The 24,971-nt window shown below is 48.9% G+C and overlaps 1 protein-coding gene across 1 annotated transcript in view; it reads left to right on the plus strand.

The window, feature by feature from the left end:
* Nucleotides 1-24,971, plus strand: part of LOC146859134 (uncharacterized) — a 2,052,335-nt gene that overhangs the window by 327,782 nt on the left and 1,699,582 nt on the right. Inside the window, exons 27-28 of the mRNA XM_085649806.1 lie at nt 395-606; nt 7,965-8,184. Coding sequence (XP_085505932.1) covers nt 395-606; nt 7,965-8,184 — 432 coding nt within the window. The remainder of the gene's footprint in view (nt 1-394; nt 607-7,964; nt 8,185-24,971) is intronic.

Raw genomic sequence — 24,971 nt, forward strand, 5'->3', positions numbered from 1 at the left:
TAAAGAGCATTTTCAGTTACATTCCAGACCTACTGGCTTGTCGGATGCTTGTTCAATGTGAAGTTAGTTAGCAAGTAGCAGTTTTGCAAATTATTCGGTCTATGCCATCTAAAGTGCCACTTTAACAGACTAGTGTGGACATTTATAGGGTTTCCTATGTAAATTGTGTAAACAGAGTTCTTGCCGCGCAGTACTGTCAGAACGTTAGTGCACCTGGGGCATGTCCTGTGATTCTCCTACTGGCTCCTCCTTGTGGTGGCGGCTTATGCATAACTACGAGTCACTCTGTTGACCCGCCAGTGACCGGCCCCACAGAAATAGTTAGTATGTTTATTTTGTTCCAGGGTAAAGATCTATGTCCTAAACGTGCCCATTTCTGTCGTCCTCCATACAGGATCTTGCCCAGTTTCAAACAAAGCTTGATGTTCTGGGAAACGAAATCGAAAAATCCGATGTGTACACTCTGCACTGCTCGGCTGAGAAGGCGTTCGGCCTCATAGGAAGCTTCAGCAAGCAGGTGAAGGGCCTCCAGAATGAAGCCAATGATTTGAAGGAGCTGCAGGAACTACTGGAGGCCACAGTGGTGGACTTCACTATTTTAGATCAGTAAGTGTCCATGGGTTTGTTGTTAGTGTCCAGCAGACATCCTGGAGCTGGTATGCAGGAGGAGAAAACACAACTCTGCCCTCCGATGACTGAGGGCATCATTCACAAAGAGAACTATAAACCTAGGGGCACAGTTTTACATCTATGTTAGTCCTGTAATAACTCATTTGTGGGAATTTACAGAATTCCCAAAGACTAGGCTTGATTTTCTGGACATTTCCAAGCATACGCCCCCAGTCAATGCCTGGCAGATGGTCAACCAGCAGTCCAGAGCTGGTTCAGTAGGAATAGGCATAAAACACATTTTACTCACTTTGAGGTCTCCATCCTCAGACAGCTCATCACCAAGTCTTAACTACATAACAAAAAGAAATATATAGAAAGAGCGGGCTTTGGGTCAGTCGACTTCAACCTTGGTGATTCCTATATTCATCCTGGTTTGCCATTGCTTGGATGGGTTGTCAATACAGCCCACAGCACATTGCAGATGTTTACATTGTATCATTTAGCTCCAGTAAGGGTTCGGTGGTAGAACGTAAAGTAGTTCAACAGCTGTCACAGTGCTTGATAAAACAGTCCCACCTCCCCCACTTCATGCTGCTCTGCCACCTCTTCCCTTTCTCCCACATATATATATGCACACACACACACACACACACACACATATATATATATTCGTCAGCGTCGCAACATTGTGAAAACCACTCTCACTTCCTTACGCGTTTCAGCATTAACCACCTTGATCACAGGTGAGTGGCAAGGTGGTTAACGCTGAAACGCGTAAGGAAGTGAGAGTGGTTTTCACAATGCTGTGACGAATAAATGTCCTACTTAAAAGTAAGTCGGAGTTGGGCTCTGATTGTTCTTCTTGTGAAACCCAATTTAACAGGATTCTCGTACAGAGTCCGCCCTGCAGGGTCAAGGGCCCACAGAAAAATTGAGCTTTCTTTGAAATATATATAGAAATATATACATCAAAACAAAGTCCTGAACTCCCAAATGCAAGCTGGGGAGTTTAGAAATCAGGTACGGACCTCAGTCTATGCACCATGCTGCCGTCCAAGAAAGTACACCAAGCGGTTTGACGTATCAATTCTGACTTTTATTTCATGTAGTCAGACAAGTGTCCGCCTCAGACGCGTTTCGATCGCCTCCGCGATCTTGATCACAAATATATACATATATATTCTCCCCCAGCTACGCATGTCTGCACATGGGCTGGTGGGAGGAGCTGGTGGTCCATACAAAATTTCAGTTGGTATGTCAAAACAACATTATTGTTTGGCTGCATTATATTGATGATCTTTTTTGTCATATGGTCATGGTCAGAGCAGTCTGCACTCGATTTTATCAAAACTTTGAATGACAATTCTCTAAATATACATTTGACAGCAACTATCAGTGCTGAGTCGGTCAATTTCTTAGATATGCAGGTCTACATCAAAAATAATAAAAACGAAACAAAATTTTATCGCAAAGAAATGGCAGGCAATGCTACTTTGCACGCTACCAGTGCACATCCCCGCCATCTCATCAATAGCATTCCCTACGGGGAAATGCTTAGACTCAAAAGAGTCAACAGTAATGCTGTGACTCTCAAACAAGCCCAAACTGAAAGTAAGGTCAGATTTTTGGCAAGAGGCTATTCTTCGAAAACCATTGATAGCGCCATTGCCAAATCAATGACAGTAGAAAGATCAGATCTGCTAGGGGACAAAAAGCCAATCTATGACTGTGAAACACAAAGTTCAACCGCTCAAAGGCCTAAACAATCCAACTTTAGAGTAATTCTAGAGTTTAACAAACAACACAATGAAATGCGCAAGATATTATAACGCAACTGGCCATTGATACTAGATGATCCAATCATAGGAGCAGATTTGCCCAACAATTTAACTATTACTTACAGTAGGGCTAAATCGATGAGACAGTTTGGTTAAAACCAACTCAGATGTGATTGACAACTGAAATCGGCTATCAACACATAAAGGTTTCTTTAGATGCAAGACATGCAAAGCCTGCCAACATGCAAAAAATACTTCAACATTTGTCACTCCGTTTAGCCCCAGGCAGTTTAAAGTGAATAAACTTCTTACCTGCAAAACGGAATATGTAGTGTATGTCCTTGTGTGTCCATGTGTCCTCCAATATATTGGAAGTACCAAACTTCAGGCACATAAACGCATATTACAACATCTGCGAGCAATCAGTAACTTGGACAACACTTACCCTGTAGCTAGACATTTCAAGGATACACACGACTCCAACAATGCCTTTTTGAAATACTATCTCATTGATACTGTGCCAGCCAGAGAAGAGGCATTACGCAGATTAGAAACTAAATATATCCTATTAATGAATTCTAAACAGCCGAATGGTCTAAATATAACTGAAGATCTTTACACTTGCATATGACAGATTTCAGCTATCAACTGTTCTTTTCAAGGAAAATCTGTGACACTACCATCAAATGTAAAAATAGATGAAAAAAGAGAGAGAAAAAAACTTTCTTGGTCATCTTTTACCTCGCTTGATGACTCTATCTATCTTTCCTCATTTTTATACAGCTTTTCACACTTTTAGATTTTTAATAACATACAGATTTATATTTAACTATTTATACATTTACATATTTATATCATACATTTTTTTTATATGTATTTATCTATTTATTTATTTAGTTATTAGATAAGCATGATTTACATTCACAGATTGTATAAGAACGACTGTTTTTACTTGATTTTATATAAATTATCATTTGATGATCTATATATTGTCCATATCAATTACAAATTTTGCCAACGATTTTTTCTGAATTCAATTTTGTAGGCATAAGGGGTCACGCCCACGTCCCATATTCCTTAAATTTTATAACTACATTAATATCTAGGCTGATTGCCGGCGTTTCCATTTGAATAGTCACAATTGATATGCTTGTGTCTTTCCAGATCAAGCATAAATGTATTTCCCCGTTACACATCCTGACATCCAACATTCTCTAGTGCTTGAAGCTCATATGATACTCTTTACTGTAGATTATTGGTGATGACATACATCAGTATGGTAGATACAAAAAAATAATGAATTTTTTAGGTAAAATAACATTGTTTACTTTTTTGCACAATTTTGTACACAGCACATTTGCACAGAAGTTTCATTTCATGACAGTTTTTAGGATAATTTTATATTTAGCCAATTATTTAAGATACGTTGTACCTGTAATTTAGATATATATTTCTGTTTAGAATCTAATTTATAAACTTTTATTAATACTTGATTACAGGTAGACAAGTATATCTCTGGGATACAAACACTGGAAATTACAAAATATAAACCAAAAAGAGGATATTTATTAACTTGGTCAGAAATTCTACATTTAAGTACCTACTTGCATCCAAGAAATTTTATGTATTTGATGATATACTATCAATATTTAAATAATGTATTTTTTATATCCTACAGGTCTAATTGCTGCTAAATTCCAACAATTGTCTGTTTTGTATTGAAATTTGTATATTTATGTGTATAATTCCATATTTATATTATTTCAGAGTTTTGGTTTAACATAAATCAATACCGATTGTTTTAATGGCTCCAAACTCAGAAGGTATTACAAAAAGCAAGATATCTTCTATGTCTATGACTGCCGTCAACGCACGTTATTCCCTGTGTAAGCACTGTCACTTTAAATAGCAAGAAAACTATCGCAGCATTGTCATGTGATCAAGACTCCGTGCGAGTTGAAACGCGTAATGGCGACTGCTAAATAAACTAACATCAAGCGATTCCTGTGGTCCGTGTCTGTGAATTACTGCCAGTATTTGGAGCGTGACGGTGTGTGCAATATATATGTGTATATATATGTATATAAATAGTACAACTGATGATTAAATGTATGTATACTGTTGTGGGGTAGGAAATAAAAATGCCAATAAAATATGTTTAAAAATAAAAAATAAAAAATATATATATATATATACATATTCCCATCAATTTGAAAAAATACGTGGCACACTCCTTGAATGTTTCAGTTCTTTATTCAGACCATCTCTCTCCAGCGTGGAGACCGAGCATAAATAGTGAAAAGAAACATAGGACTATGTTTACTGCCGTGATCAAGACGGCAATGGTCGAAAAACGTAGGGAAAGAGGAGAGAGATGGTCTGAATAAAGAACTGAAACATTCAAGGACAGTGCCACGTAGTTTTTCAAATTGATGGGAATATTATTCTAAAAGCCGGTCCTGTTTTCACCATGTGCACCAGCTGGATAGTGCGTCCCCCGCTGAGGACTGTTTGTTGGTTTAGATATATATATATGCAAAAAAGGAAGCAGAGAACTCTGGTTAGTTCTCAAGTTTAGGTGGACACTCTAAATTTACTCACCTCAAATGTCTGCTTTTCTATCAAAGTATTTAAGCGTAGGATTAACACACTGTCATCAACGCCTTGATAGAAATGGACAAAGTCTTTTGCCATTTCTACAGCAAAGTCTTTAAGCATAGGATTAGCACAGTGCTATCCATGCCGAGCTGTAAAATGGCCAAAGCCGTTTACCACTCCAGGCACAGTATTGCAGCTTTGGATTGGTAAAATACCATCCATGCTCACCTGAAACTAATAAAAGCAACCCTTGACACATGTTTTGCGCTCATTAGAGCTCTTCAGAGTGGTATAGCTTTGTCCAGACACAATGGAGAACCCAGTATAAGTCAAAGAAAAACCCTTTTAGGCATAGAGTGATGCATAAATTATGTAAAAAAGGAAGCAGAGAACTCTGGTAGTTCTCAAGTTTAGGTGGAAAGCAGCTCTTGTATAGAGCACTCTCAACACCAGCAACACTCTAAATTTGCTCACCTCAAATGTCTGTCTATCAACAACTATCAAACTATCAAAGTAGTTAAGCATAGGATTAACACAGTGTCATCCACGCCGAGATAGAAAGGGACAAAGTCTATAGCGACTTCATCCCCTTTCTGCCCTAGGTGGCATACAAAATCATCTGCAGGAGCAATCGAGGATGTTTATGTTAGGAGCAATCAAGCCAGTCCTACACTTAGATAGGGGCAGCAATGCTACAATCTCTATTTCCTTGTCAGGGATTAAGAGGGTGGGCTCTAGCCAATCTTAGATCTCTAGATCTTGACCAGTTGCTCACTGTGTATATGTTCAAAATGCTGACTTTGGATCAGGTGCTAGTAGCTGCCAGAACAATGACTGGCTGTCCTAGGCGCACCTTCAGAATGTCTATTTCCTAGTGACTGTCCTAGAATAGTACAAGGAGTAAAGTAGGCAGGTCGGCTCAGTGAGCTGAACATTCACTGTTGACAAATGCAGCTATCTGGAAGTCATGAGTTTGAATTTCAGCACGGCTGGTTCAACCTTCCATCCTTTTTGAGATCAGTACATTCAGTACAGTAATTTGTGTAATGACAACATTTGTTATTTAAAGCAGTTTGAAACAGCAGCAGTTTACAATTATAGTACCCCTGTATCATGTTGGCAAGCCAGTATTACCATTCGGTCTCACTTCTGTCCCTAAGGGCTTCACCAAGACAATGGCCCTGGTACTGCCTATTCTGCTAGAGCAGGCGGCCCTATACTAAACATGCCTTGTTGACTGTTTCATAAGAGCTTTGTCAAAGGAGATTGCATAGACTGGTCTAGGCCGGATGTAGAAAAAAAGGAGAAGCACACCTGACAGTGGAACCCTCTATACAACAACACCTGACCTGCTATCCCTCGCTTATTCTTACCCCTCTATACTTGCTGGGGTTTGTATGCACACTGATTCACACCCACTGTCACAATGCAAGTTCCTCTGGGAACCTAACACATTTTAAACGGAAGCACAGATGCACCACATATCAGAAAGTAAGGAAGAACAATTATAAAATCTATTTCCGACATCAGCGTTCTTCTGAAAAAATGTTTCTTTTATTCCAAAGATCAGTAATTCTTTTTAAAAAACAAGATCATAAACATCATTTGCACATCCACAAATCATAGTAGAATGAAAAGAATTTTTGTATATGTAGACTACGAGGGTATTTGCAAGAGCTCTCGTCATAAATGGTCCATATTCTGGTGTGAAGAATAGTAGTCTCTGGAGTCACTGTAATATTAGCAACCACACCAGATCATATCCCCTCACACGTTTCTTTGAATTAAATGATCATGTTCAATCTCTGCAGCCAATATTAGACTGTCTTGATAACCCGAACGTGCTAAGTATCGCAGCCGAAGGGCAAGAAACGGCAAGAAAAACGTTTTTCTTGCCGTTTCTATGATTTGGAGGAAGTGGATGTGCAATTTTGATATAGTATAACCCCGTTACAAAAGGGGAACTACCTAAAAACTATGGATCTGGCTATCCACTGGCTCTCTTCGAATAGGACTGACCCCGTTTTGATTATTAAGTGCCCTGAAGAAGTCCGCTTCAAGGACGAAACGCGTCGGCTGTGCTGTTGAAAACAATGATGTTTATGATCTTGTTTTTTAAAAAGAATTACTGATCTTTGGAATAAAAGAAAAAAAAAAATTCAGAAGAACACTGATGTCGGAAATAGATTTTATAATTGTTCTTCCTTACTTTTTGATATGTGGTGCATCTGTGCTTCCGTTTAAAATGGTCTAGGCCAGATGCTCTGGAACCTATTAAAACTTAGGCTCTTGGGGCGGGCCAGATGTACAATCCTTTTTTGCGGTCGCAAAGGGAGGTCGGCCCGTTTGCCACCGTAAAAAGGCGTTCAGGCATGTACAAACGCAATTTTGCTAGTCACTGACTCGTAAAATAGCGGTCGCTATTAGGAAGGGGCGTCCCTTCCTAATAGCAAATGTCAATGCCATGTGCTATTGTTTTGCTACCTCGTTTGCGGTTGCAAAACACTTGCAGTTTAAAACCATTCGCAAACGGAAAGGGGTCCCCAGGAGACCACTTCCCCTTTGTGAGTGTGTGCGAAAATATTTTTTAAGTGCAGGCAGTGGTCCCAGATTAATTATTCCATAAAAGAATTTCAACATAAACACTCCCACATGCGGACATATACACCTGATGAATTTCTCTGTAAGCTGTTAGTTCATGTAGTTACTGGTGGGAATCAAAACTAGATACAGACTCCAAGGATTAGATCTGGAATTCTTTCTGAATTCCAAAAAGCCCAAACTTTACTCCTACCATATTCATAGGCATACCAGAATATATTTCCAAATCTCTTTCTTCAAGTGTTTTGCACTGGGCATGTGGACATTGTTTCCATTGTAACATTGTAGTACAGAATCCGCGATACATGCATCTATCTGCCTGTTTTGGCCTATTCGTTTATCTCATGTACGTATGGCTTCTGTCTGCTTGTTCAGTTGTGAGGATTTGGTGAAGAACCTGAGCCTGCTGTGGCAGAATGTGGATGTGATTCAGAAAGAACAAGAAGGCTGGAAGAAGGAGCTCTGGCAGGACATGGACACTGAACAACTGTACAAAAGCACCAGCCAACAGCAGAGACTGATGAAGTCGCTACCGCAGGAGGTTCAAGAGTGGCAAGTCTACATTGGAACAGTGGAATCCATTCACATCATTCAGGTAAGGAAGCTATAAGGTAAGAAACGCGTGTAGAGGAGATCAAATGGAGATCAAAATCATTGAGAAAAGATCTTTTTAGGTATGAGCTGTGTTGTTTTGCATTGTAGCTTAATCTTTTAATTGCTTTTCATAGTGCTCTGTTAAGTATATCAGGTGCCACATTTCATTCTAGTGGTGATTGATTGTCACACGCTTGCTGCCTTAACCTTGTTGTTAGATTCGGGAGTCGCTGGTTGGCGCAAGGTTGCCCTTGTGTCAAGCAGGAACCCTCTCCTCCACGTCAGGGCGCAGGATAACCCCTCGCGAATGACCCTTGCTCACCCTCTAGGTGCGTGGCGTGAGCAGCCAAGGCGATTCCTCAGGCGTTGTTGGTTAAGCACTTACAATCGTACACACAGTAAATACATCAATCCCCCCAGAAACGGACACCAGACTTGGATATATATAAAAATACGATTCTTTATGTAAAAATAAGGTATATATATCTCAACAGACTTATCACAAGACCAATAACGTTGTCGCTAGGCCACCAGGTTATACAGCAGGCAAATGTTCTTGGTTCGTAGTTTCAAATGGGTACTTTGTAGTCTCTTTACTTGTAGTTCCAGTACTCACAGAGATCGGTTCCTGCGAACGGGGAAATAAGGCGTTGCGGGCCCCGAGCCCGATACTGGAACTTCTTTCGTGATGTGGAGAGTCGGCACAGGTCGGTGCGACTCTCAGCTTGGGAAGTGTTCTTGGGTCCTCAATCAGCAGGTGTGGGCAAGTAGGCAGGCGCGGCCCGCGACCCTTTAGCACGGCGGTGCAGGAGGGTCTCCACAGCGGGGGCGGCGCGGCCTGAGGTGTCCGGGGATAGCGAAGCGGGGTCGCAGGGCACAGTCAGTGCAGCTGGATGACCCGGCGTAGATCACAGTCGTCGGACGGCTTCCGGCAGGAGGGGTGATAGCGCGTTCAGCGCGCTCCAGTAGCAGGCGGTGACAGGGATGCAGGCGACCTGGCCCGGGGACAGAGAGCGGCTCGGGACGGAGCGGGGCTCTCACGGGTTTGAGGCAGGCGAGCTTCTGAGTGTCACGGCCCTAGGAGGGGCGATGAGGGGCGCAGTCTCTTTCCAGTGGGATGCACACACGGCTCGAATTGGAGGACGAGCAAAAGCACAGAGAACCCACTGTTCCTGGGGTTCAGTTCAGGGGGCAAGCTCAGATCAAGCCCTTGGAGAATGTTCAAGCACAAAGTAGCAAAGTCTTTTCAGTAAGTCTCTTCCTCTCCTTTCTCAGCAAGGCAAGCAGCAGGCCAGCTCCTCCAGCGTCTTCTTCTCCTTCTAGTCGGGCAGAGGTTCTTTGTGGTAAACAGGATTCTGCTTTCTTAGGAGCCAGGCTCCTACTTTTATACCATGATTCTTTTGTTCTTTAGCGCCAGGGGGCCTAGGCCTGGCTCAGTCCAGTTCTGGAGCACTTTGTTATTGTGACTCTGCTCTTTCCTTTCAGCAGCAGGGCAGAGACATCAGCCGCCCCACAGGGGGTGGCGCCGGCTTTGTGGTGGCAGAGCACAGGTCTATTCAAGAGTCAAGGTGTACTCCTCCCACCCATCCAGGTGTAATCTCTCTACCCACCACCTGGCAGCCAACCTGTCTCTGGGGATCCCCCCACCCTGCTCCTTACTGTTGCTAGGCAGAACACACACACACAGCAGAGGCGGACTGAGATGGTCAGGTCAGTAAATACTAACTTTCTAAAAGTAGTATTTACAAACCCAGGATATTAAAATAAACTTGACTACAAGGAGTATTTTATTATTCTGAGTTCAGGCATACCAAACTTGACACTCTACCATGCTCTCGGAGTCCACTGGGGTCACAGCGTTGGCGTGATCCCAGCAGCCCATTCTGGCCTATGGAGAGCAGGTAGCCTTCAATAGTGAAAAACGACAAGGGCTGTAATTCACTACTAAGACATGCCACACACATCAGGGCATGTCTTACCTTATGCCCACAATGCACCCTGCCCGTGGGCCTACCAGAGGGGTGGCTAATATGTAGGTAAGGGAAGGTTTAGGGACTGGCAAGTGGGGGCACTTGCGCAGTCAGCGCGACGGTCCCGGACCGCGCACAGGGTCTGCGGTGGCAGACCCTAGACACACTTTACAAGGCCGCTTCCGTGGGTGGCGCAACTAGCGCTGCAAGCCCACCAGCAGCATTGGCATTCACAAGCCCTGGCACCCCTGGTGCACTTTACTGGGGACTGACAGTGAATCCAATAAACCAATCATGGACATCAATTACAGGTACACTTTACTTCGGGAGCACTTGCACTGCGGCACGGATTAGCCGTGGCGCAGTGCCCTGAGCGGACAACACCAGCAAAACAGTCGAGGCACACCATCAAAAAGTGGAAGGGAAACTCACGCCAAGGTGCCAGGTCTAACACGTGTCCCCTCCAGCTGAAATGTGGGGAGAACTACCCTTGCCCAGGGGGTTCCTCGTCACTAAGGCGGAAATACCTGGACAGACCGTCAGCGTTGGCGTGATCTGTACCAGGACGGTGTTCCACCGTAAAGTCCATACCCTGTAGGGAGATGGACCACCTCAACAGCTTCGGGTTTTCACCCCTCATTTGCATCAACCATCTGAGGGGCCTGTGGTCCGTCTGAACCCGGAAGTGAGACCCAAACAAGTAGGGTCTTAGCTTCTTCAGCGCCCAGACCACAGCAAATGCTTCTCGCTCAATTGCACTCCACCTACTTTCCCGTGGAAGTAACCTCCTACTGATGAAGGCTACGGGTTGGTCCCAGCCCTCCTCAGTCATCTGTGAGAGAACAGCCCCCACACCATGCTCTGAAGCGTCTGTCTGGACTAGGAATTCCTTGGAGAAGTCAGGGGCCAAGAGCACGGGCGCCGTGCACATGGCAGTCTTCAGGGTGTCGAAAGCTTTCTGACAGGTGTCAGTCCAAATCACGTTCCTGGGCTGCTTCTTAGAAGTCAGCTCTGTCCAGGGGGCAACAATCGTTCCATAGCCCTTGACAAACCTCCTGTAGTACCCAGTGAGCCCCAGGAAGGCCCTCACTGCGGTCTGCGTCTTGGGGGGTTCCCAAGCCAGGATGGTCTCAATTTTGGGTTGCAAGGGTGCCACCTTGCCACTCCCCACTTGGTGTCCCAAGTACACCACGGAACCCTGCCCGATCTGGCACTTGCTTGCCTTGATCGTGAGGCCTGCTCGGCGCAGCGCCATCAACACTTCCCAGAGGTGGCGCAGGTGTTCAGGCCAGGTGGCACTGAACACTGCGATGTCATCCAGGTAGGCGGCACTGAACGCATCCAGCCCAACCAGTACCTGGTTGACCAACCTCTGAAAGGTGGCAGGGGCATTCTTCATCCCAAATGGCATGACTCGGAACTGGAAGTGCCCATCTGGTGTAGAGAATGCTGACCTCTCTTTGGCCCCATCGGTCAAGGCGATCTGCCAGTACCCAGACGTTAAATCAAACGTACTGAGGAACCGGGCAGCCCCCAGCCGATCAATGAGCTCATCAGCTCTGGGGATGGGGTGCGCGTCAGTCTTCGTGACTGAATTGAGTCCTCTGTAGTCCACACAGAACCGGAGTTCAGGTGTGGCTCCCGGCGCAGCAGCTTTGGGGACCAAGACCACGGGGCTGGACCAAGGACTGCTGGAGGACTCAACCACCCCTAGCGCAAGCATTTTGGAGACCTCCTCCTTGATGCAAGCTCTGACCCTGTCAGTTACCCTGTAAGCCTTGTGCTTCACAGGTAAGCTGTCTCCTGTGTCCACATCATGGACGCACCAATCTGTGACACCAGGAACCAGGGAGAATCGGTCGGAAAATTGTCCCAGCAAGTGGCGGCAATCTTCCTGTTGTTCGGGCGTCAGGGTGGGTGAGAGGTTAACTCCATCCACTGACCCATCTTTCTCAGAGGCCACTAAGAGGTCAGGAAGAGGCTCGGTCTCCTCTTCCATTCCATCATCAGTGGCCGGCAGCATGCCCACTTCGGTCCTCTCTAAGTGGGGCTTAAGGCGGTTAACATGTAGGACCCTCAAAGGGTTCCTGGGAGTCTGCATGTCCACCAAGTAGGTGATAGGACTTTTGCGCTCCACAACCTCAAATGGACCTGTCCACTTATCCTGAAGTGCACACGGCTCCACTGGGGCCAAGACCCACACCTTTTGTCCAGGTTGAAGCTCTACCAGAGTGGCATTCCGGTCGTACCACCGCTTCATCTCCTCCTGGCTGGCTTCCAGATTTGCCTCAGCAAGTTGCCTGAAACGCCGAGTCTGGTTTCGGAAGGCCAGCATGTAACTATATACATTCTGGGGAGGTTTCCTGGGAGATTGCTCCCAGCCTTCCTTTACCAAACTCAGAGGTCCTCTTACCGGGTGACCATACAGAAGCTCAAAGGGGCTGAATCCTAGGGACTTCTGTGGCACCTCTCGGTAAGCGAAGAGCAGGCATGGCAAGAGGACGTCCCACTTACGCCTCATTGGACCGTCCAGGCCCATGATCATGCCTTCGAGGGTTCGGTTGAATCTCTCAACCAACCCATTTCCTTGGGGATGGTAAGGAGTGGTGAACTTGTACGTTACCCCACACTCCTTCCACAGGGATTTCATATATGTGGATATGAAATTGGTCCCCCTGTCGCTCACCACCTCTAGAGGGAATCCCACTCGGGAGAAAATTCCCATCAGTGCCCGTCCCACCACGGGGGCCGTCACTGTCCTCAGAGGGATGGCTTCAGGGTACCGGGTGGCATGGTCCACCAAGACCAGGATGAACCTGTTGCCCAGGGCTGTCTTGGGATCCAGAGGCCCCACAATATCAATACCCACTCGTTGGAATGGCGTACCGACCACAGGGAAAGGTTGCAGAGGAGCCTTGTGCTTCCCTCCGCTCTTACCACTTGCCTGGCAAGTCTGACAGGTTCTGCAGTAGGAATCGGAATTCTTATGCATTTGGGGCCAGTAAAAGTGGGTGACAAGCCTGTCATAGGTCTTGTCCATCCCCAAATGTCCTGCTAACGGCACATCGTGAGCCAGCCCCAGTAGGAAGGTTCTGAACTTCTGGGGTACCACCAGCACACGGGCTGACCCAGGTTCAGTAGCCTTAGGCTCGGAATACAGGAGGTCACTCTCCCAGTACACGTAGTGTGTTTTGGCCTGAACACCATTGGCCTGGTCTGCAGCCTGTTGCCGCATACCTACGAGAGAAGGGCATTCTTTCTGCTCCCTGCAGAATTCCTCCCTGGAGGGACCTCCTTCTTGCTGCCAATGGGTCAGCTCAGGCAGATCTCCCAGTTCGGCAATCTGTTCCCCGGTAGGCTCCAGAGCATCCCCCTCAGGGTCTACTTCCTCCTGGGCCGTGGGAACTTCGGGGGCCGGTTTCCCGCGCCTCCTGCGCCTTCTCCCTAAGGCCGGTCCCTGGACCTCTCCCTCAGGTTCCAGGACCCTCTCAACACCCCTACTGGCTGCCATGGACCGGGTGGTCACGCACGCCCAGTCGGGTAGACCCACCATCCTCAGATGCGTGGTCTTCTCCACCTTTTCCCAAGGGGAACTCTCCAGGTCGTTCCCTAGCAGACAGTCTACAGGCATGTCAGTTCTCACAGCGACTTGTAGAGTACCAGAGACCTCCCCCCACTCAAAGGGAACTTGAGCCATTGGACAACGACTCTCTACGTTGTCAGCATTGACAACCCTACAGTAGGCATTGGGTACAATTTGCTCTTGAGACACCAGGTGTTGCCTCACCGAGGTCACGCTGGCTCCTGTATCTCTAAGAGCCTCCACCTTCCTTCCATTGATGGTCACCACTTGCCCATATTTCTTAGTGTTAGAGGGCAGGTAGGTTACAGGGACCATCTCACTGTCTCCTAGCGAGACTAGGGTCATCTGCCCGGGACCCCCACCCTCCTGGACTGCTACTTCCTCCCCAAAGTTAACACTAGCTACTTGCCGGGGTGGAGCACCAGTGGGTGCGGTCTTACCAAACAGGCGACACTTAGGATCAGAGGCAATGTGACCCGGATCACCACACTTATAACAATTGAAGGGCCCCTTTGGAACAGGTCTACCTGTCGGGGCCCCGTTCTGCTGCGGGGGTGGGGGAGGCTGAGAACCCTTCTGCTGGTTCCCTTGGGAATTACTTTGGGGGCCTTTTTGGAACCCCTTCTGTTTACCCTTGTCCCCCCCACTCTTCTGCTGGGGACCCTGCCCACCTTTGGCGGAGTCTCCCACTTGACCCTTGTGGACCCTGGTGCTGAGCCAGCGGTCCGCCTCCTCAGCAAGCTTCCTCGGGTTGGACAGCTTGCTATCTATCAGGTGCTGGCGTAGCTCAGGAAAACATTGACTGGACAAGTGCTCCCATGCAATTAAATCAAGCAGCCCTTGATAATCATTCACTTTGCTACCCTTCACCCAACCATCCAGCGCTCTGCAGAAAAAGGTCACATATTCCACATACGTACTCTCAGGGATCTTCTTCGTCTCCCTGAACCGCTGTCTATATAGCTCCGGAGTTAACCCATACCTGGTCATTAAAGCTTCCTTCATATGGGGGTATGAGGTTTGGAGATCTAAGGGTAAATCTAACAGGGTGTCACGCCCTTCAGCAAGGAACCTTCCCCACAACCCCGCTCCCCAGTCTTTCTCAGGGACCCGGTGTGAGGACATGGCCACCTCGTAGGCTCTAAACCACTGCCCTATGTCATCCTTTCTAAAATACTCCTTTACTACATCTTTGGGGATGTACACCTTGGACTCTACCTGCGCTGGTGGAGTGCTGCCACCAGAAGGAGCGGTGTCCAAACTTTTCGCCTTCAGCTCCAACTCCTTCAATCTGATATCCTGATCCATTTGGCGTTGTTGTGCCTCCAGGGCCAACTTCTGCTTTTCCATTTCCATTTGTCCTGCCAACTTTGCCATCTCCATTGCATGCGCCCTGTCTGCTGCCCTGTCTGCCAGCTCCTCTGGCGACCGGACTCTGCTGGGCTCCTCAAGGTTGTCGGGTGGAACGATGTCCCCCGCATTCCGTGGGTCTCGTGACTCCTTCCAGGCTCTCAGCGCCTTGGCGTACTGGGTTCTCCTCTTGAATCCAGCATGGGGGACTCGGAATTTTACACTGTAGCCTTTCAATTGCTCTATCGTGTAGCCTTCCAGTCTCTCCCAATCCACCTCATCGATTCCAGAAATCACAGAGAGTGCTCTCCCAGCGGAGTGTGAGCCAGGCATGGTTGCAGTAATGGCAGATGTCTCAACAAAGTTCAACAATTAAACCTGTGGCTGCGTTATTTGGTCTGCTCTCACTATCTGGTGATTAATAATTCACTGTATGCAAATTACAAGTGCAAATCCGAAATCCCAACCGCTGCCACCAATGTTAGATTCGGGAGTCGCTGGTTGGCGCAAGGTTGCCCTTGTGTCAAGCAGGAACCCTCTCCTCCACGTCAGGGCGCAGGATAACCCCTCGCGAATGACCCTTGCTCACCCTCTAGGTGCGTGGCGTGAGCAGCCAAGGCGATTCCTCAGGCGTTGTTGGTTAAGCACTTACAATCGTACACACAGTAAATACATCAATCCCCCCAGAAACGGACACCAGACTTGGATATATATAAAAATACGATTCTTTATGTAAAAATAAGGTATATATATCTCAACAGACTTATCACAAGACCAATAACGTTGTCGCTAGGCCACCAGGTTATACAGCAGGCAAATGTTCTTGGTTCGTAGTTTCAAATGGGTACTTTGTAGTCTCTTTACTTGTAGTTCCAGTACTCACAGAGATCGGTTCCTGCGAACGGGGAAATAAGGCGTTGCGGGCCCCGAGCCCGATACTGGAACTTCTTTCGTGATGTGGAGAGTCGGCACAGGTCGGTGCGACTCTCAGCTTGGGAAGTGTTCTTGGGTCCTCAATCAGCAGGTGTGGGCAAGTAGGCAGGCGCGGCCCGCGACCCTTTAGCACGGCGGTGCAGGAGGGTCTCCACAGCGGGGGCGGCGCGGCCTGAGGTGTCCGGGGATAGCGAAGCGGGGTCGCAGGGCACAGTCAGTGCAGCTGGATGACCCGGCGTAGATCACAGTCGTCGGACGGCTTCCGGCAGGAGGGGTGATAGCGCGTTCAGCGCGCTCCAGTAGCAGGCGGTGACAGGGATGCAGGCGACCTGGCCCGGGGACAGAGAGCGGCTCGGGACGGAGCGGGGCTCTCACGGGTTTGAGGCAGGCGAGCTTCTGAGTGTCACGGCCCTAGGAGGGGCGATGAGGGGCGCAGTCTCTTTCCAGTGGGATGCACACACGGCTCGAATTGGAGGACGAGCAAAAGCACAGAGAACCCACTGTTCCTGGGGTTCAGTTCAGGGGGCAAGCTCAGATCAAGCCCTTGGAGAATGTTCAAGCACAAAGTAGCAAAGTCTTTTCAGTAAGTCTCTTCCTCTCCTTTCTCAGCAAGGCAAGCAGCAGGCCAGCTCCTCCAGCGTCTTCTTCTCCTTCTAGTCGGGCAGAGGTTCTTTGTGGTAAACAGGATTCTGCTTTCTTAGGAGCCAGGCTCCTACTTTTATACCATGATTCTTTTGTTCTTTAGCGCCAGGGGGCCTAGGCCTGGCTCAGTCCAGTTCTGGAGCACTTTGTTATTGTGACTCTGCTCTTTCCTTTCAGCAGCAGGGCAGAGACATCAGCCGCCCCACAGGGGGTGGCGCCGGCTTTGTGGTGGCAGAGCACAGGTCTATTCAAGAGTCAAGGTGTACTCCTCCCACCCATCCAGGTGTAATCTCTCTACCCACCACCTGGCAGCCAACCTGTCTCTGGGGATCCCCCCACCCTGCTCCTTACTGTTGCTAGGCAGAACACACACACACAGCAGAGGCGGACTGAGATGGTCAGGTCAGTAAATACTAACTTTCTAAAAGTAGTATTTACAAACCCAGGATATTAAAATAAACTTGACTACAAGGAGTATTTTATTATTCTGAGTTCAGGCATACCAAACTTGACACTCTACCATGCTCTCGGAGTCCACTGGGGTCACAGCGTTGGCGTGATCCCAGCAGCCCATTCTGGCCTATGGAGAGCAGGTAGCCTTCAATAGTGAAAAACGACAAGGGCTGTAATTCACTACTAAGACATGCCACACACATCAGGGCATGTCTTACCTTATGCCCACAATGCACCCTGCCCGTGGGCCTACCAGAGGGGTGGCTAATATGTAGGTAAGGGAAGGTTTAGGGACTGGCAAGTGGGGGCACTTGCGCAGTCAGCGCGACGGTCCCGGACCGCGCACAGGGTCTGCGGTGGCAGACCCTAGACACACTTTACAAGGCCGCTTCCGTGGGTGGCGCAACTAGCGCTGCAAGCCCACCAGCAGCATTGGCATTCACAAGCCCTGGCACCCCTGGTGCACTTTACTGGGGACTGACAGTGAATCCAATAAACCAATCATGGACATCAATTACAGGTACACTTTACTTCGGGAGCACTTGCACTGCGGCACGGATTAGCCGTGGCGCAGTGCCCTGAGCGGACAACACCAGCAAAACAGTCGAGGCACACCATCAAAAAGTGGAAGGGAAACTCACGCCAAGGTGCCAGGTCTAACACTTGTGATTTGACATGCATATGGTCAGAAGATTACCCCTCATCCACAGAGTAAAACCCTGTTGAATTTCCCCTACGTGGAAATTGTACAGCCATAAGATTAGCAAAATTACTCCATTTCACCCTCCAGTTTTCCAAAGTTGAGAGCAATCTGACAAGGTTGGGAAAATTGGCACTTTACCTCCCATAAATGTGCATGAAATTTATTGTACAAAAATGTTTCTTTCCGTTGAAAGGCACTAATCTTCTTTCACAAGAGACATTTATATTTTAAGCATTGTTAAGTATTATATTCCAATGTTTTAAAATCTTTGACTTTCATAACTTTTTAAAAAAAGGGATGTATATGGCCGCAATTGCAGTTTCTAAACATTGATCAAATATCACCATCTCAAAGGGGGAGGGGCATATCTGATTTCAAAAGGATGCTGGGAGCGACCCTTGACCTTGCCATGTAGGTCGCTCCCCCCCGCTGCAGCTCCACCTGTGCTCTTGAGTGTCTGTGCCCTCTTGCTCCTCTGTGCCCCGCTTGCCTGTTGTCCCCTGTTCTAGTGTGCATTTTGGTCCTCTGTGCCCCGCTGCCCACTTGCCTGCTGTCCCCCGGTCTTGTGTGCCCTTTGGTCCTCTGTGCCCCGCTTGCCTGTTGTCCCCCATTCTAGTGTGCCCTTTGGTCCTCTGTGCCCCGCTTGCCTGTTGTCCCCCGTTCTAGTGTGCCTTTTGGTCCTCTGTGCCCCGCTGCCCACTTGCCTGCTGTTCCCCGGTCTTGTGTGCCCTTTGCTCTTCTGTGCCCTGTTGGCCATTTTGCCTTCTGTACCCCCTGTTGTGACTGCTCGTGCCGCTCCCGCCGCTGCACCCCCTGCAGCCATGCCCCCCTGCGCCCATTCGCTGCCCCCTGCCACCCGCCTCCCAGTTGCTCCTCCCTCCCACCTCCCCTTAAAATGGCGGCCGCTGCGCGGTGAGGAGAGCGACCCTTGACCTTGCCAGGTAGGTCGCCCCCCCCGCTGCAGCTCCACCTGCGCTCTTGCGTGTCTGTGCCCTCTTGCTCCTCTGTGCCCCGCTTGCCTGTTGTCCCCCGTTCTAGTGTGCCCGTTGGTCCTCTGTGCCCCGCTTGCCTGTTGTCCCCCGTTCTAGTGTGCCCTTTGGTCCTCTGTGCCCCGCTTGCCTGTTGTCCCCCATTCTAGTGTGCCCTTTGGTCCTCTGTGCCCTGCTTGCCTGTTGTCCCCTGTTCTAGTGTACCCTTTGGTCCTCTGTACCCCGCTGCCCACTTGCCTGCTGTCCCCCGGTCTTGTGTGTCCTTTGCTCTTCTGTGCCCCGTTGGCCATTTTGCCTTCTGTGCCCCCTGTTGTGCCTGCTCGTGCCGCTCCCATTTCTGCCGCTGCACCCCCTACGGCCCCGCCCCCCCTGCGCCCATTCGCTGCCCCCTGCCACCCGCCTCCCAGCTGCTCCTCCCTCCCACCTCACCTTAAAATGGCGGCTGCGCAGCGGGCGCACCCCTGGCGCACCGAAGGCGCGCCTAAGGCAAGCCCGTCTGCGCCCATCGCACCTGGACCGCGCCCAGCGCCAGAACCCCTGGCCCCCGCACCAGCCATGAAGACCGCCTCCGATACGACGCCAGCACCCTCATCGCTCTCAACCCAGGACGAAGCCCCACCTGCTGCAGAGCCACCCCGAAGCGCACCCACGGTCCCTTCGCCTGCCAGAACTGCAGCTTCTCCTGCATCGAAGACGCAGAGACACCCACCACGACAAAACACAACCAGCTCCGATGCATCTTGATCAACACTCGCTCCGCACGCAAACACGCCGTCGAGCTCTGGGACCTACTCGAAACCGCATCACCAGACGTCGCCTTCCTGACCGAGACCTGGATGAACGAAGCCTCCTCTCCAGACATCGCCATAGCCATCCCGACGGATACAAGATCGCCCGCAGAGACCGCACCAACGGAGTCGGAGGAGGAATCGCCATCATCCACAAGAAGACCATCAGGGTCTCAACAAACACCGACGACACTCTCAGCACCGCCAAACACATGCACTTCCAGATCCACACAGACCCCAAGGCCACCCTAAGAGGCACACTCGTCTACAGACCACCCGGACCCCGACCACAATTCTGTGACGCCATCGCCGACTTCATCAGCACGCACGCACTGACCTCCACCGACTACATCCTCCTCAGAGACCTGAACTTCCATCTGGAGAACGACGATGACAGCAACTCCTCCACCCTGATAGACAACCTCGCCAACCTCGGACTGGAACAGCTCGTCACGATGCCGACCCACATCGCCGGACACACGCTCAACGTCATCTTTTCCTCAAGCCCACACATCTCCTTCAGCCACGTCTCCGAACCCACCTGGACCAACCACCACTACATCCACTTCACCTTCCGGAAACCCGTCGCACATCACCGTACCCTACAGATCCCTCGTCGCTGCTGTGGCAAAATCACCGAAGTACAACTACAAACAAACCTCGCACTCCACCCACCGACCAACCCCTTCAACCCCGACGATGGTGCGCGCATCCTCAGACGATGGATGGACGACTGCGCCTACACATTAGCCCGCTGAAAAAACAAACCCTCAAAGACACCAGCAAGAGAGCCAACTGGTTCACCCCAGAACTCCTAGCGTCAAAGCGCAGCTGCCGGAAGTTGGAGAACATATGGCACAGCGAGAAGTCGCCGGGCAGCCGCGCAGCCCACAAAGACGCCATCCGCAACCACCAACCACTCATAAGGAACGCCAAGAGGACCTCCTTCAAAGACCACCTCGAAAACAACGCACACAACAGCAAGGAGCTCTTCAACGTCGTGAAGGAACTCTCCAACCCCAGCTCCAACGCCAACGACATCCCGCCGTCGCAAGCCCTGTGCGACTCCCTCGCCACCTTCTTCCACTGCAAGATCGCCGACATCCACAATAGCTTCAACCCCCGGACGACCCTAACAGGCCCAAACATGCCGGAACCACCACACCCCACGGACCACGACCCCCTGACAACCTGGGCCAACGTGAGCATCGAAGACACCATCAAGACCATGGGCACAATCCACTCCGGCTCGCCATCTGACCCTTATCCACACCACATCTTCAGCAAAGCCGGAAGCTCCATCGCACCCCACCTGCGCAACATCATCAACCTCTCCTACTTGACCGCGACCTTCCCTGAAAGCTGGAAACACGCCGAGATTAACGCCCTACTGAAGAAACCCAAGGCGGACCTGAACGAACTCAAAAACTTCCGGCCCATCTCCCTGCTTCCGTTACCAGCTAAGGTCATCGAGAAGATAGTCAACATCCAGCTCACCCGCTACCTCGAAGACAACAGCATCCTGGACCCCTCCCAGTCAGGAGTCCGCAGCAACCACAGCACCGAGACCGCCCTCATCGCCGCCACAGACGACATCAGGATCCTACTTGACAACGGCGAGACGCGGCCCTCATCCTTCTGGACCTCTCCGCCGCCTTCGACACCGTCTGCCACCACACACTACGCACACAACTCCACGACGCAGGGATCCGAGACAAGGCCCTGGACTGGACCGCCTCCTTCCTCTCTGGCAGAACCCAGAGAGTCCGCCTCCCCCCGTTCCGATCCGAAGCCTCTGAGATCATCTGCGGTGTCCCGCAGGGATCCTCCCTCAGCCCAACGCTGTTCAACGTCTACATGGCGCCTCTCGCACGGATTGCCCGACATCACGACCTCAACATAATCTCCTACGCCGACGACACGCAACTGATCCTCTCCCTCACCAAGGACCCCTCACCGCCAAATCCAACCTCCACCAGGGAATGAAGGCCGTCGCCGACTGGATGGAAGATAGCCGCCTTAAGCTGAACACAGACAAGACGGAGATCCTCATCCTCAGGCCCAGCCCCTCAGCATGGGACGACTACTGGTGGCCCGCGTCGCTGGGGACTCCCCCCGCACCCACCAACCACGCACGCAACCTGGGAGTCATCCTCGACTCGAAACTGACTATTGACCAAACAAGTCAACGTTGTCTCCTCCACCTGCTTCAACAACCTCCGTATGCTCCGCAAGATCTACAGATGGATCCCGACAGACACAAGGAAAACAGTCACCCAGGCTCTAGTCAGCAGCAGACTCGACTACAGAAATGCCCTCTACGCCGGAGCCGCGACCAAGCTCATCAACAGACTGCAAAGAATCCAGAATGCCTCTGCACGCCTGATCCTCGACGTCACACGCCGCGACCACATCACCGCCCACCTGAGGAACCTGCACTGGCTCCCTGTCGACAAAAGAATCTCCTTCAAGCTCCTGATCCACGCACACAAGGCACTCAACAAGACCGGCCCAGGGATGTATGACGTTACAACGCACACTTTTACAACGCATGCACTTACAACGCATTTTTTACAACGCATAATCCATTACAACGCATGACATTACAACGCATGACACTACAACGCATTTTTAAAAACTACCTTTACAACGCATTTCCATTACAACGCATACTACCTTTACAACGCATACCATTACAACGCATAATATTAAATTGCATTTAAGGTAAGTATTAGATAGTATAGGGGTAAAAGTTACTTTTCTAACTCCAGGGGGTGCAACAGTAGGGTAAGTGTTGGATAGTATAGGGGTAAAAATTACTATTCTAACTCCAGGGGGTGCAACAGTAGGGTAAGTGTTGGATAGTATAGGGGTAAAAATTACTATTCTAACTCCAGTGGGTGCAACAGTAGGGTAAGTGTTGGATAGTATAGGGGTAAAAATTACTATTCTAACTCCAGGGGGTGCAACAGTGGGGTAAGTGTTGGATAGTATAGGGGTAAAAATTACTATTCTAACTCCAGGGGGTGCATCAGTAGGGTAAGTGTTGGATAGTATAGGGGTAAAAATTACTATTCTAACTCCAGGGGGTGCAACAGTAGGGTAAGTGTTGGATAGTATAGGGGTAAAAATTACTATTCTAACTCCAGGGGGTGCAACAGTAGGGTAAGTGTTGGATAGTATAGGGGTAAAAATTACTATTCTAACTCCAGGGGGTGCAACAGTAGGGTAAGTGTTGGATAGTATAGGGGTAAAAATTACTATTCTAACTCCAGGGGGTGCAACAGTAGGGTAAGTGTTGGATAGAATAGGGGTAAAAATTACTATTCTAACTCCAGGGGGTGCAACAGTAGGGTAAGTGTTGGATAGTATAGGGGTAAAAATTACTATTCTAACTCCAGGGGGTGCAACAGTAGGGTAAGTGTTGGATAGTGTAGTGTAATATTATGCGTTGTAATGGTATGCGTTGTAATGGTAGTATGCGTTGTAATGGAATGCGTTGTAAAGGTAGTTTTTAAAAATGCGTTGTAGTGTCATGCGTTGTAATGTCATGCGTTGTAATGGATTATGCGTTGTAAAAAATGCGTTGTAAAGGTAGTGCGTTGTAAAAGTTGCGTTGTAAAGGTTGTTCCCCCCGGCCCAGCCTATCTCAACAGTCGACTCTCCTTCTACGTACCCAACAGGAAACTCCGCTCCGCAGATCTCTCCCTGGCTACCGTCCCACGCATCCGTAGAACCACAGCCGAGGCAAATCCTTCTCCCACCACGCCGCCAAGACCTGGAACACCCTCGCCCTCATCCTACGACAAACTGAAGACCTTCTAACCTTCAGAAGACAACTCAAGACCTGGCTGTTCGACCAGTAGCAACAGCACCCCCCCCCCCCCTCCCCACCCTCAGCGCCTTGAAACCCTTGCGGATATGTAGTGCGCTTTACAAATTATTTGATTGATTGATTGACATCTTCCCTTTGAGAATTGTGTTGGCGGTCTCATGTCAGAGGACCAGGGGACGACTGCATGCTCTCCCCAGTGCCTTCCAACAGGAACTTTTTTTTTCAACTAGTACTGATCTATGCTGCTTTTAAAACTGTTTTTCCTGTTTGGGAATTCAAATGAAGAGGCAGAAGTCTGCTCTCCATTGTAGGCCTCCACCCGTGTGCATTTGCAACAAATCACCAGGAGTCACCAACGTATAATTAATATTCATTAGTCAGGTCGCTTTGCGACCCCATGCGAATGGACAATTTGTAAAGTGAGCTATTTGCTCACAGGTTGCATCGCAAATTACATTCCCCTTTTGCAAACCGTCAGTGTGCACACTACCCAGGTTTGCGAATGTGAATAGCACACCAAAGTTCTCAAATTCTCTCAAAGTAGGCTAGAAAGGAGGTGCTACAAGACTGAAATATGGGTGTACTGCAAGTATTTTCTTATTCCAAAAAGGCAGATCGTAATGTTGATTCCTATTTGCGACCTCAGCATTATCAACATGTACATGAAAAAAGAGTTCACATGTGTTTTTTTTTTATATAGCGTGTACTAGACCCGGAGGTATCAGAGCGCTTTACATGAGCACCAGTTATGTTACAGGCGGACACATTCATTTTTGTTAGGCACAGGGAGATTAAGTGATTTGCCCAGAATGTTGAGCATCCCTGCCGAGACTCGAACCCGGATCCCTGGCTCCGAGGTCGACCGCCCTAGCCGTCAGGCCACATTCTCTCCCAGTAGGTAGTGTTACCCTGACAGCTTTCTGCCAAAGGGGTGTTATTTTCACACATATCACTATCTCACTGGTGCATCGGCTGGGATTTAATCTGAACATCCTAAAATCAAAGCTCACACTAACCATGGAATTCCAGTTTTTATTGGGGCAGTGATGCAAACTGTTGTCAGGCCTTTCACCCAGTTCTGTTCCTCAAATTGATAGCCCTCATGGAATCCTACACATCGCTGGGACCACATGAGTAGCTGAGGAAAATTCAGTTCAGGAAACTGATCACAACATGGGAGGAATTTCTTGCTGGATTGAAAGGCGGGCAGGTTCTGATGTGGATAGAGAAAACCATTGGCATGTATTATGTCAAAGAATGTAGGGGAGTTGGCAACTTGAGCTGTGCAGATTAACATTCATCAATCCCTGGGTCATCCATTCTTGGATGTTCATTTGGCAGGAAAAGCAATGTCTAGGCGATGCTTTGAGTCAGCTCATAGACTTTCACTTGAATGGAATAATCATGCAAATGTGGCTGCAAAAACATGTTGAGATTTTGGCTTATGTGTAGGCGGATCTCCATGCATCCCATCAGAATGCAAAGTGCCCTGTGCTGTATTGTAGAGAATGTCTGACAACAATGATCTGGGGGGATCTGGGA

The sequence above is a fragment of the Triturus cristatus genome, chromosome 3_2 (assembly GCF_964204655.1).
Source record: "Triturus cristatus chromosome 3_2, aTriCri1.1, whole genome shotgun sequence".
Taxonomy (NCBI): Eukaryota; Metazoa; Chordata; class Amphibia; order Caudata; family Salamandridae; genus Triturus; species Triturus cristatus.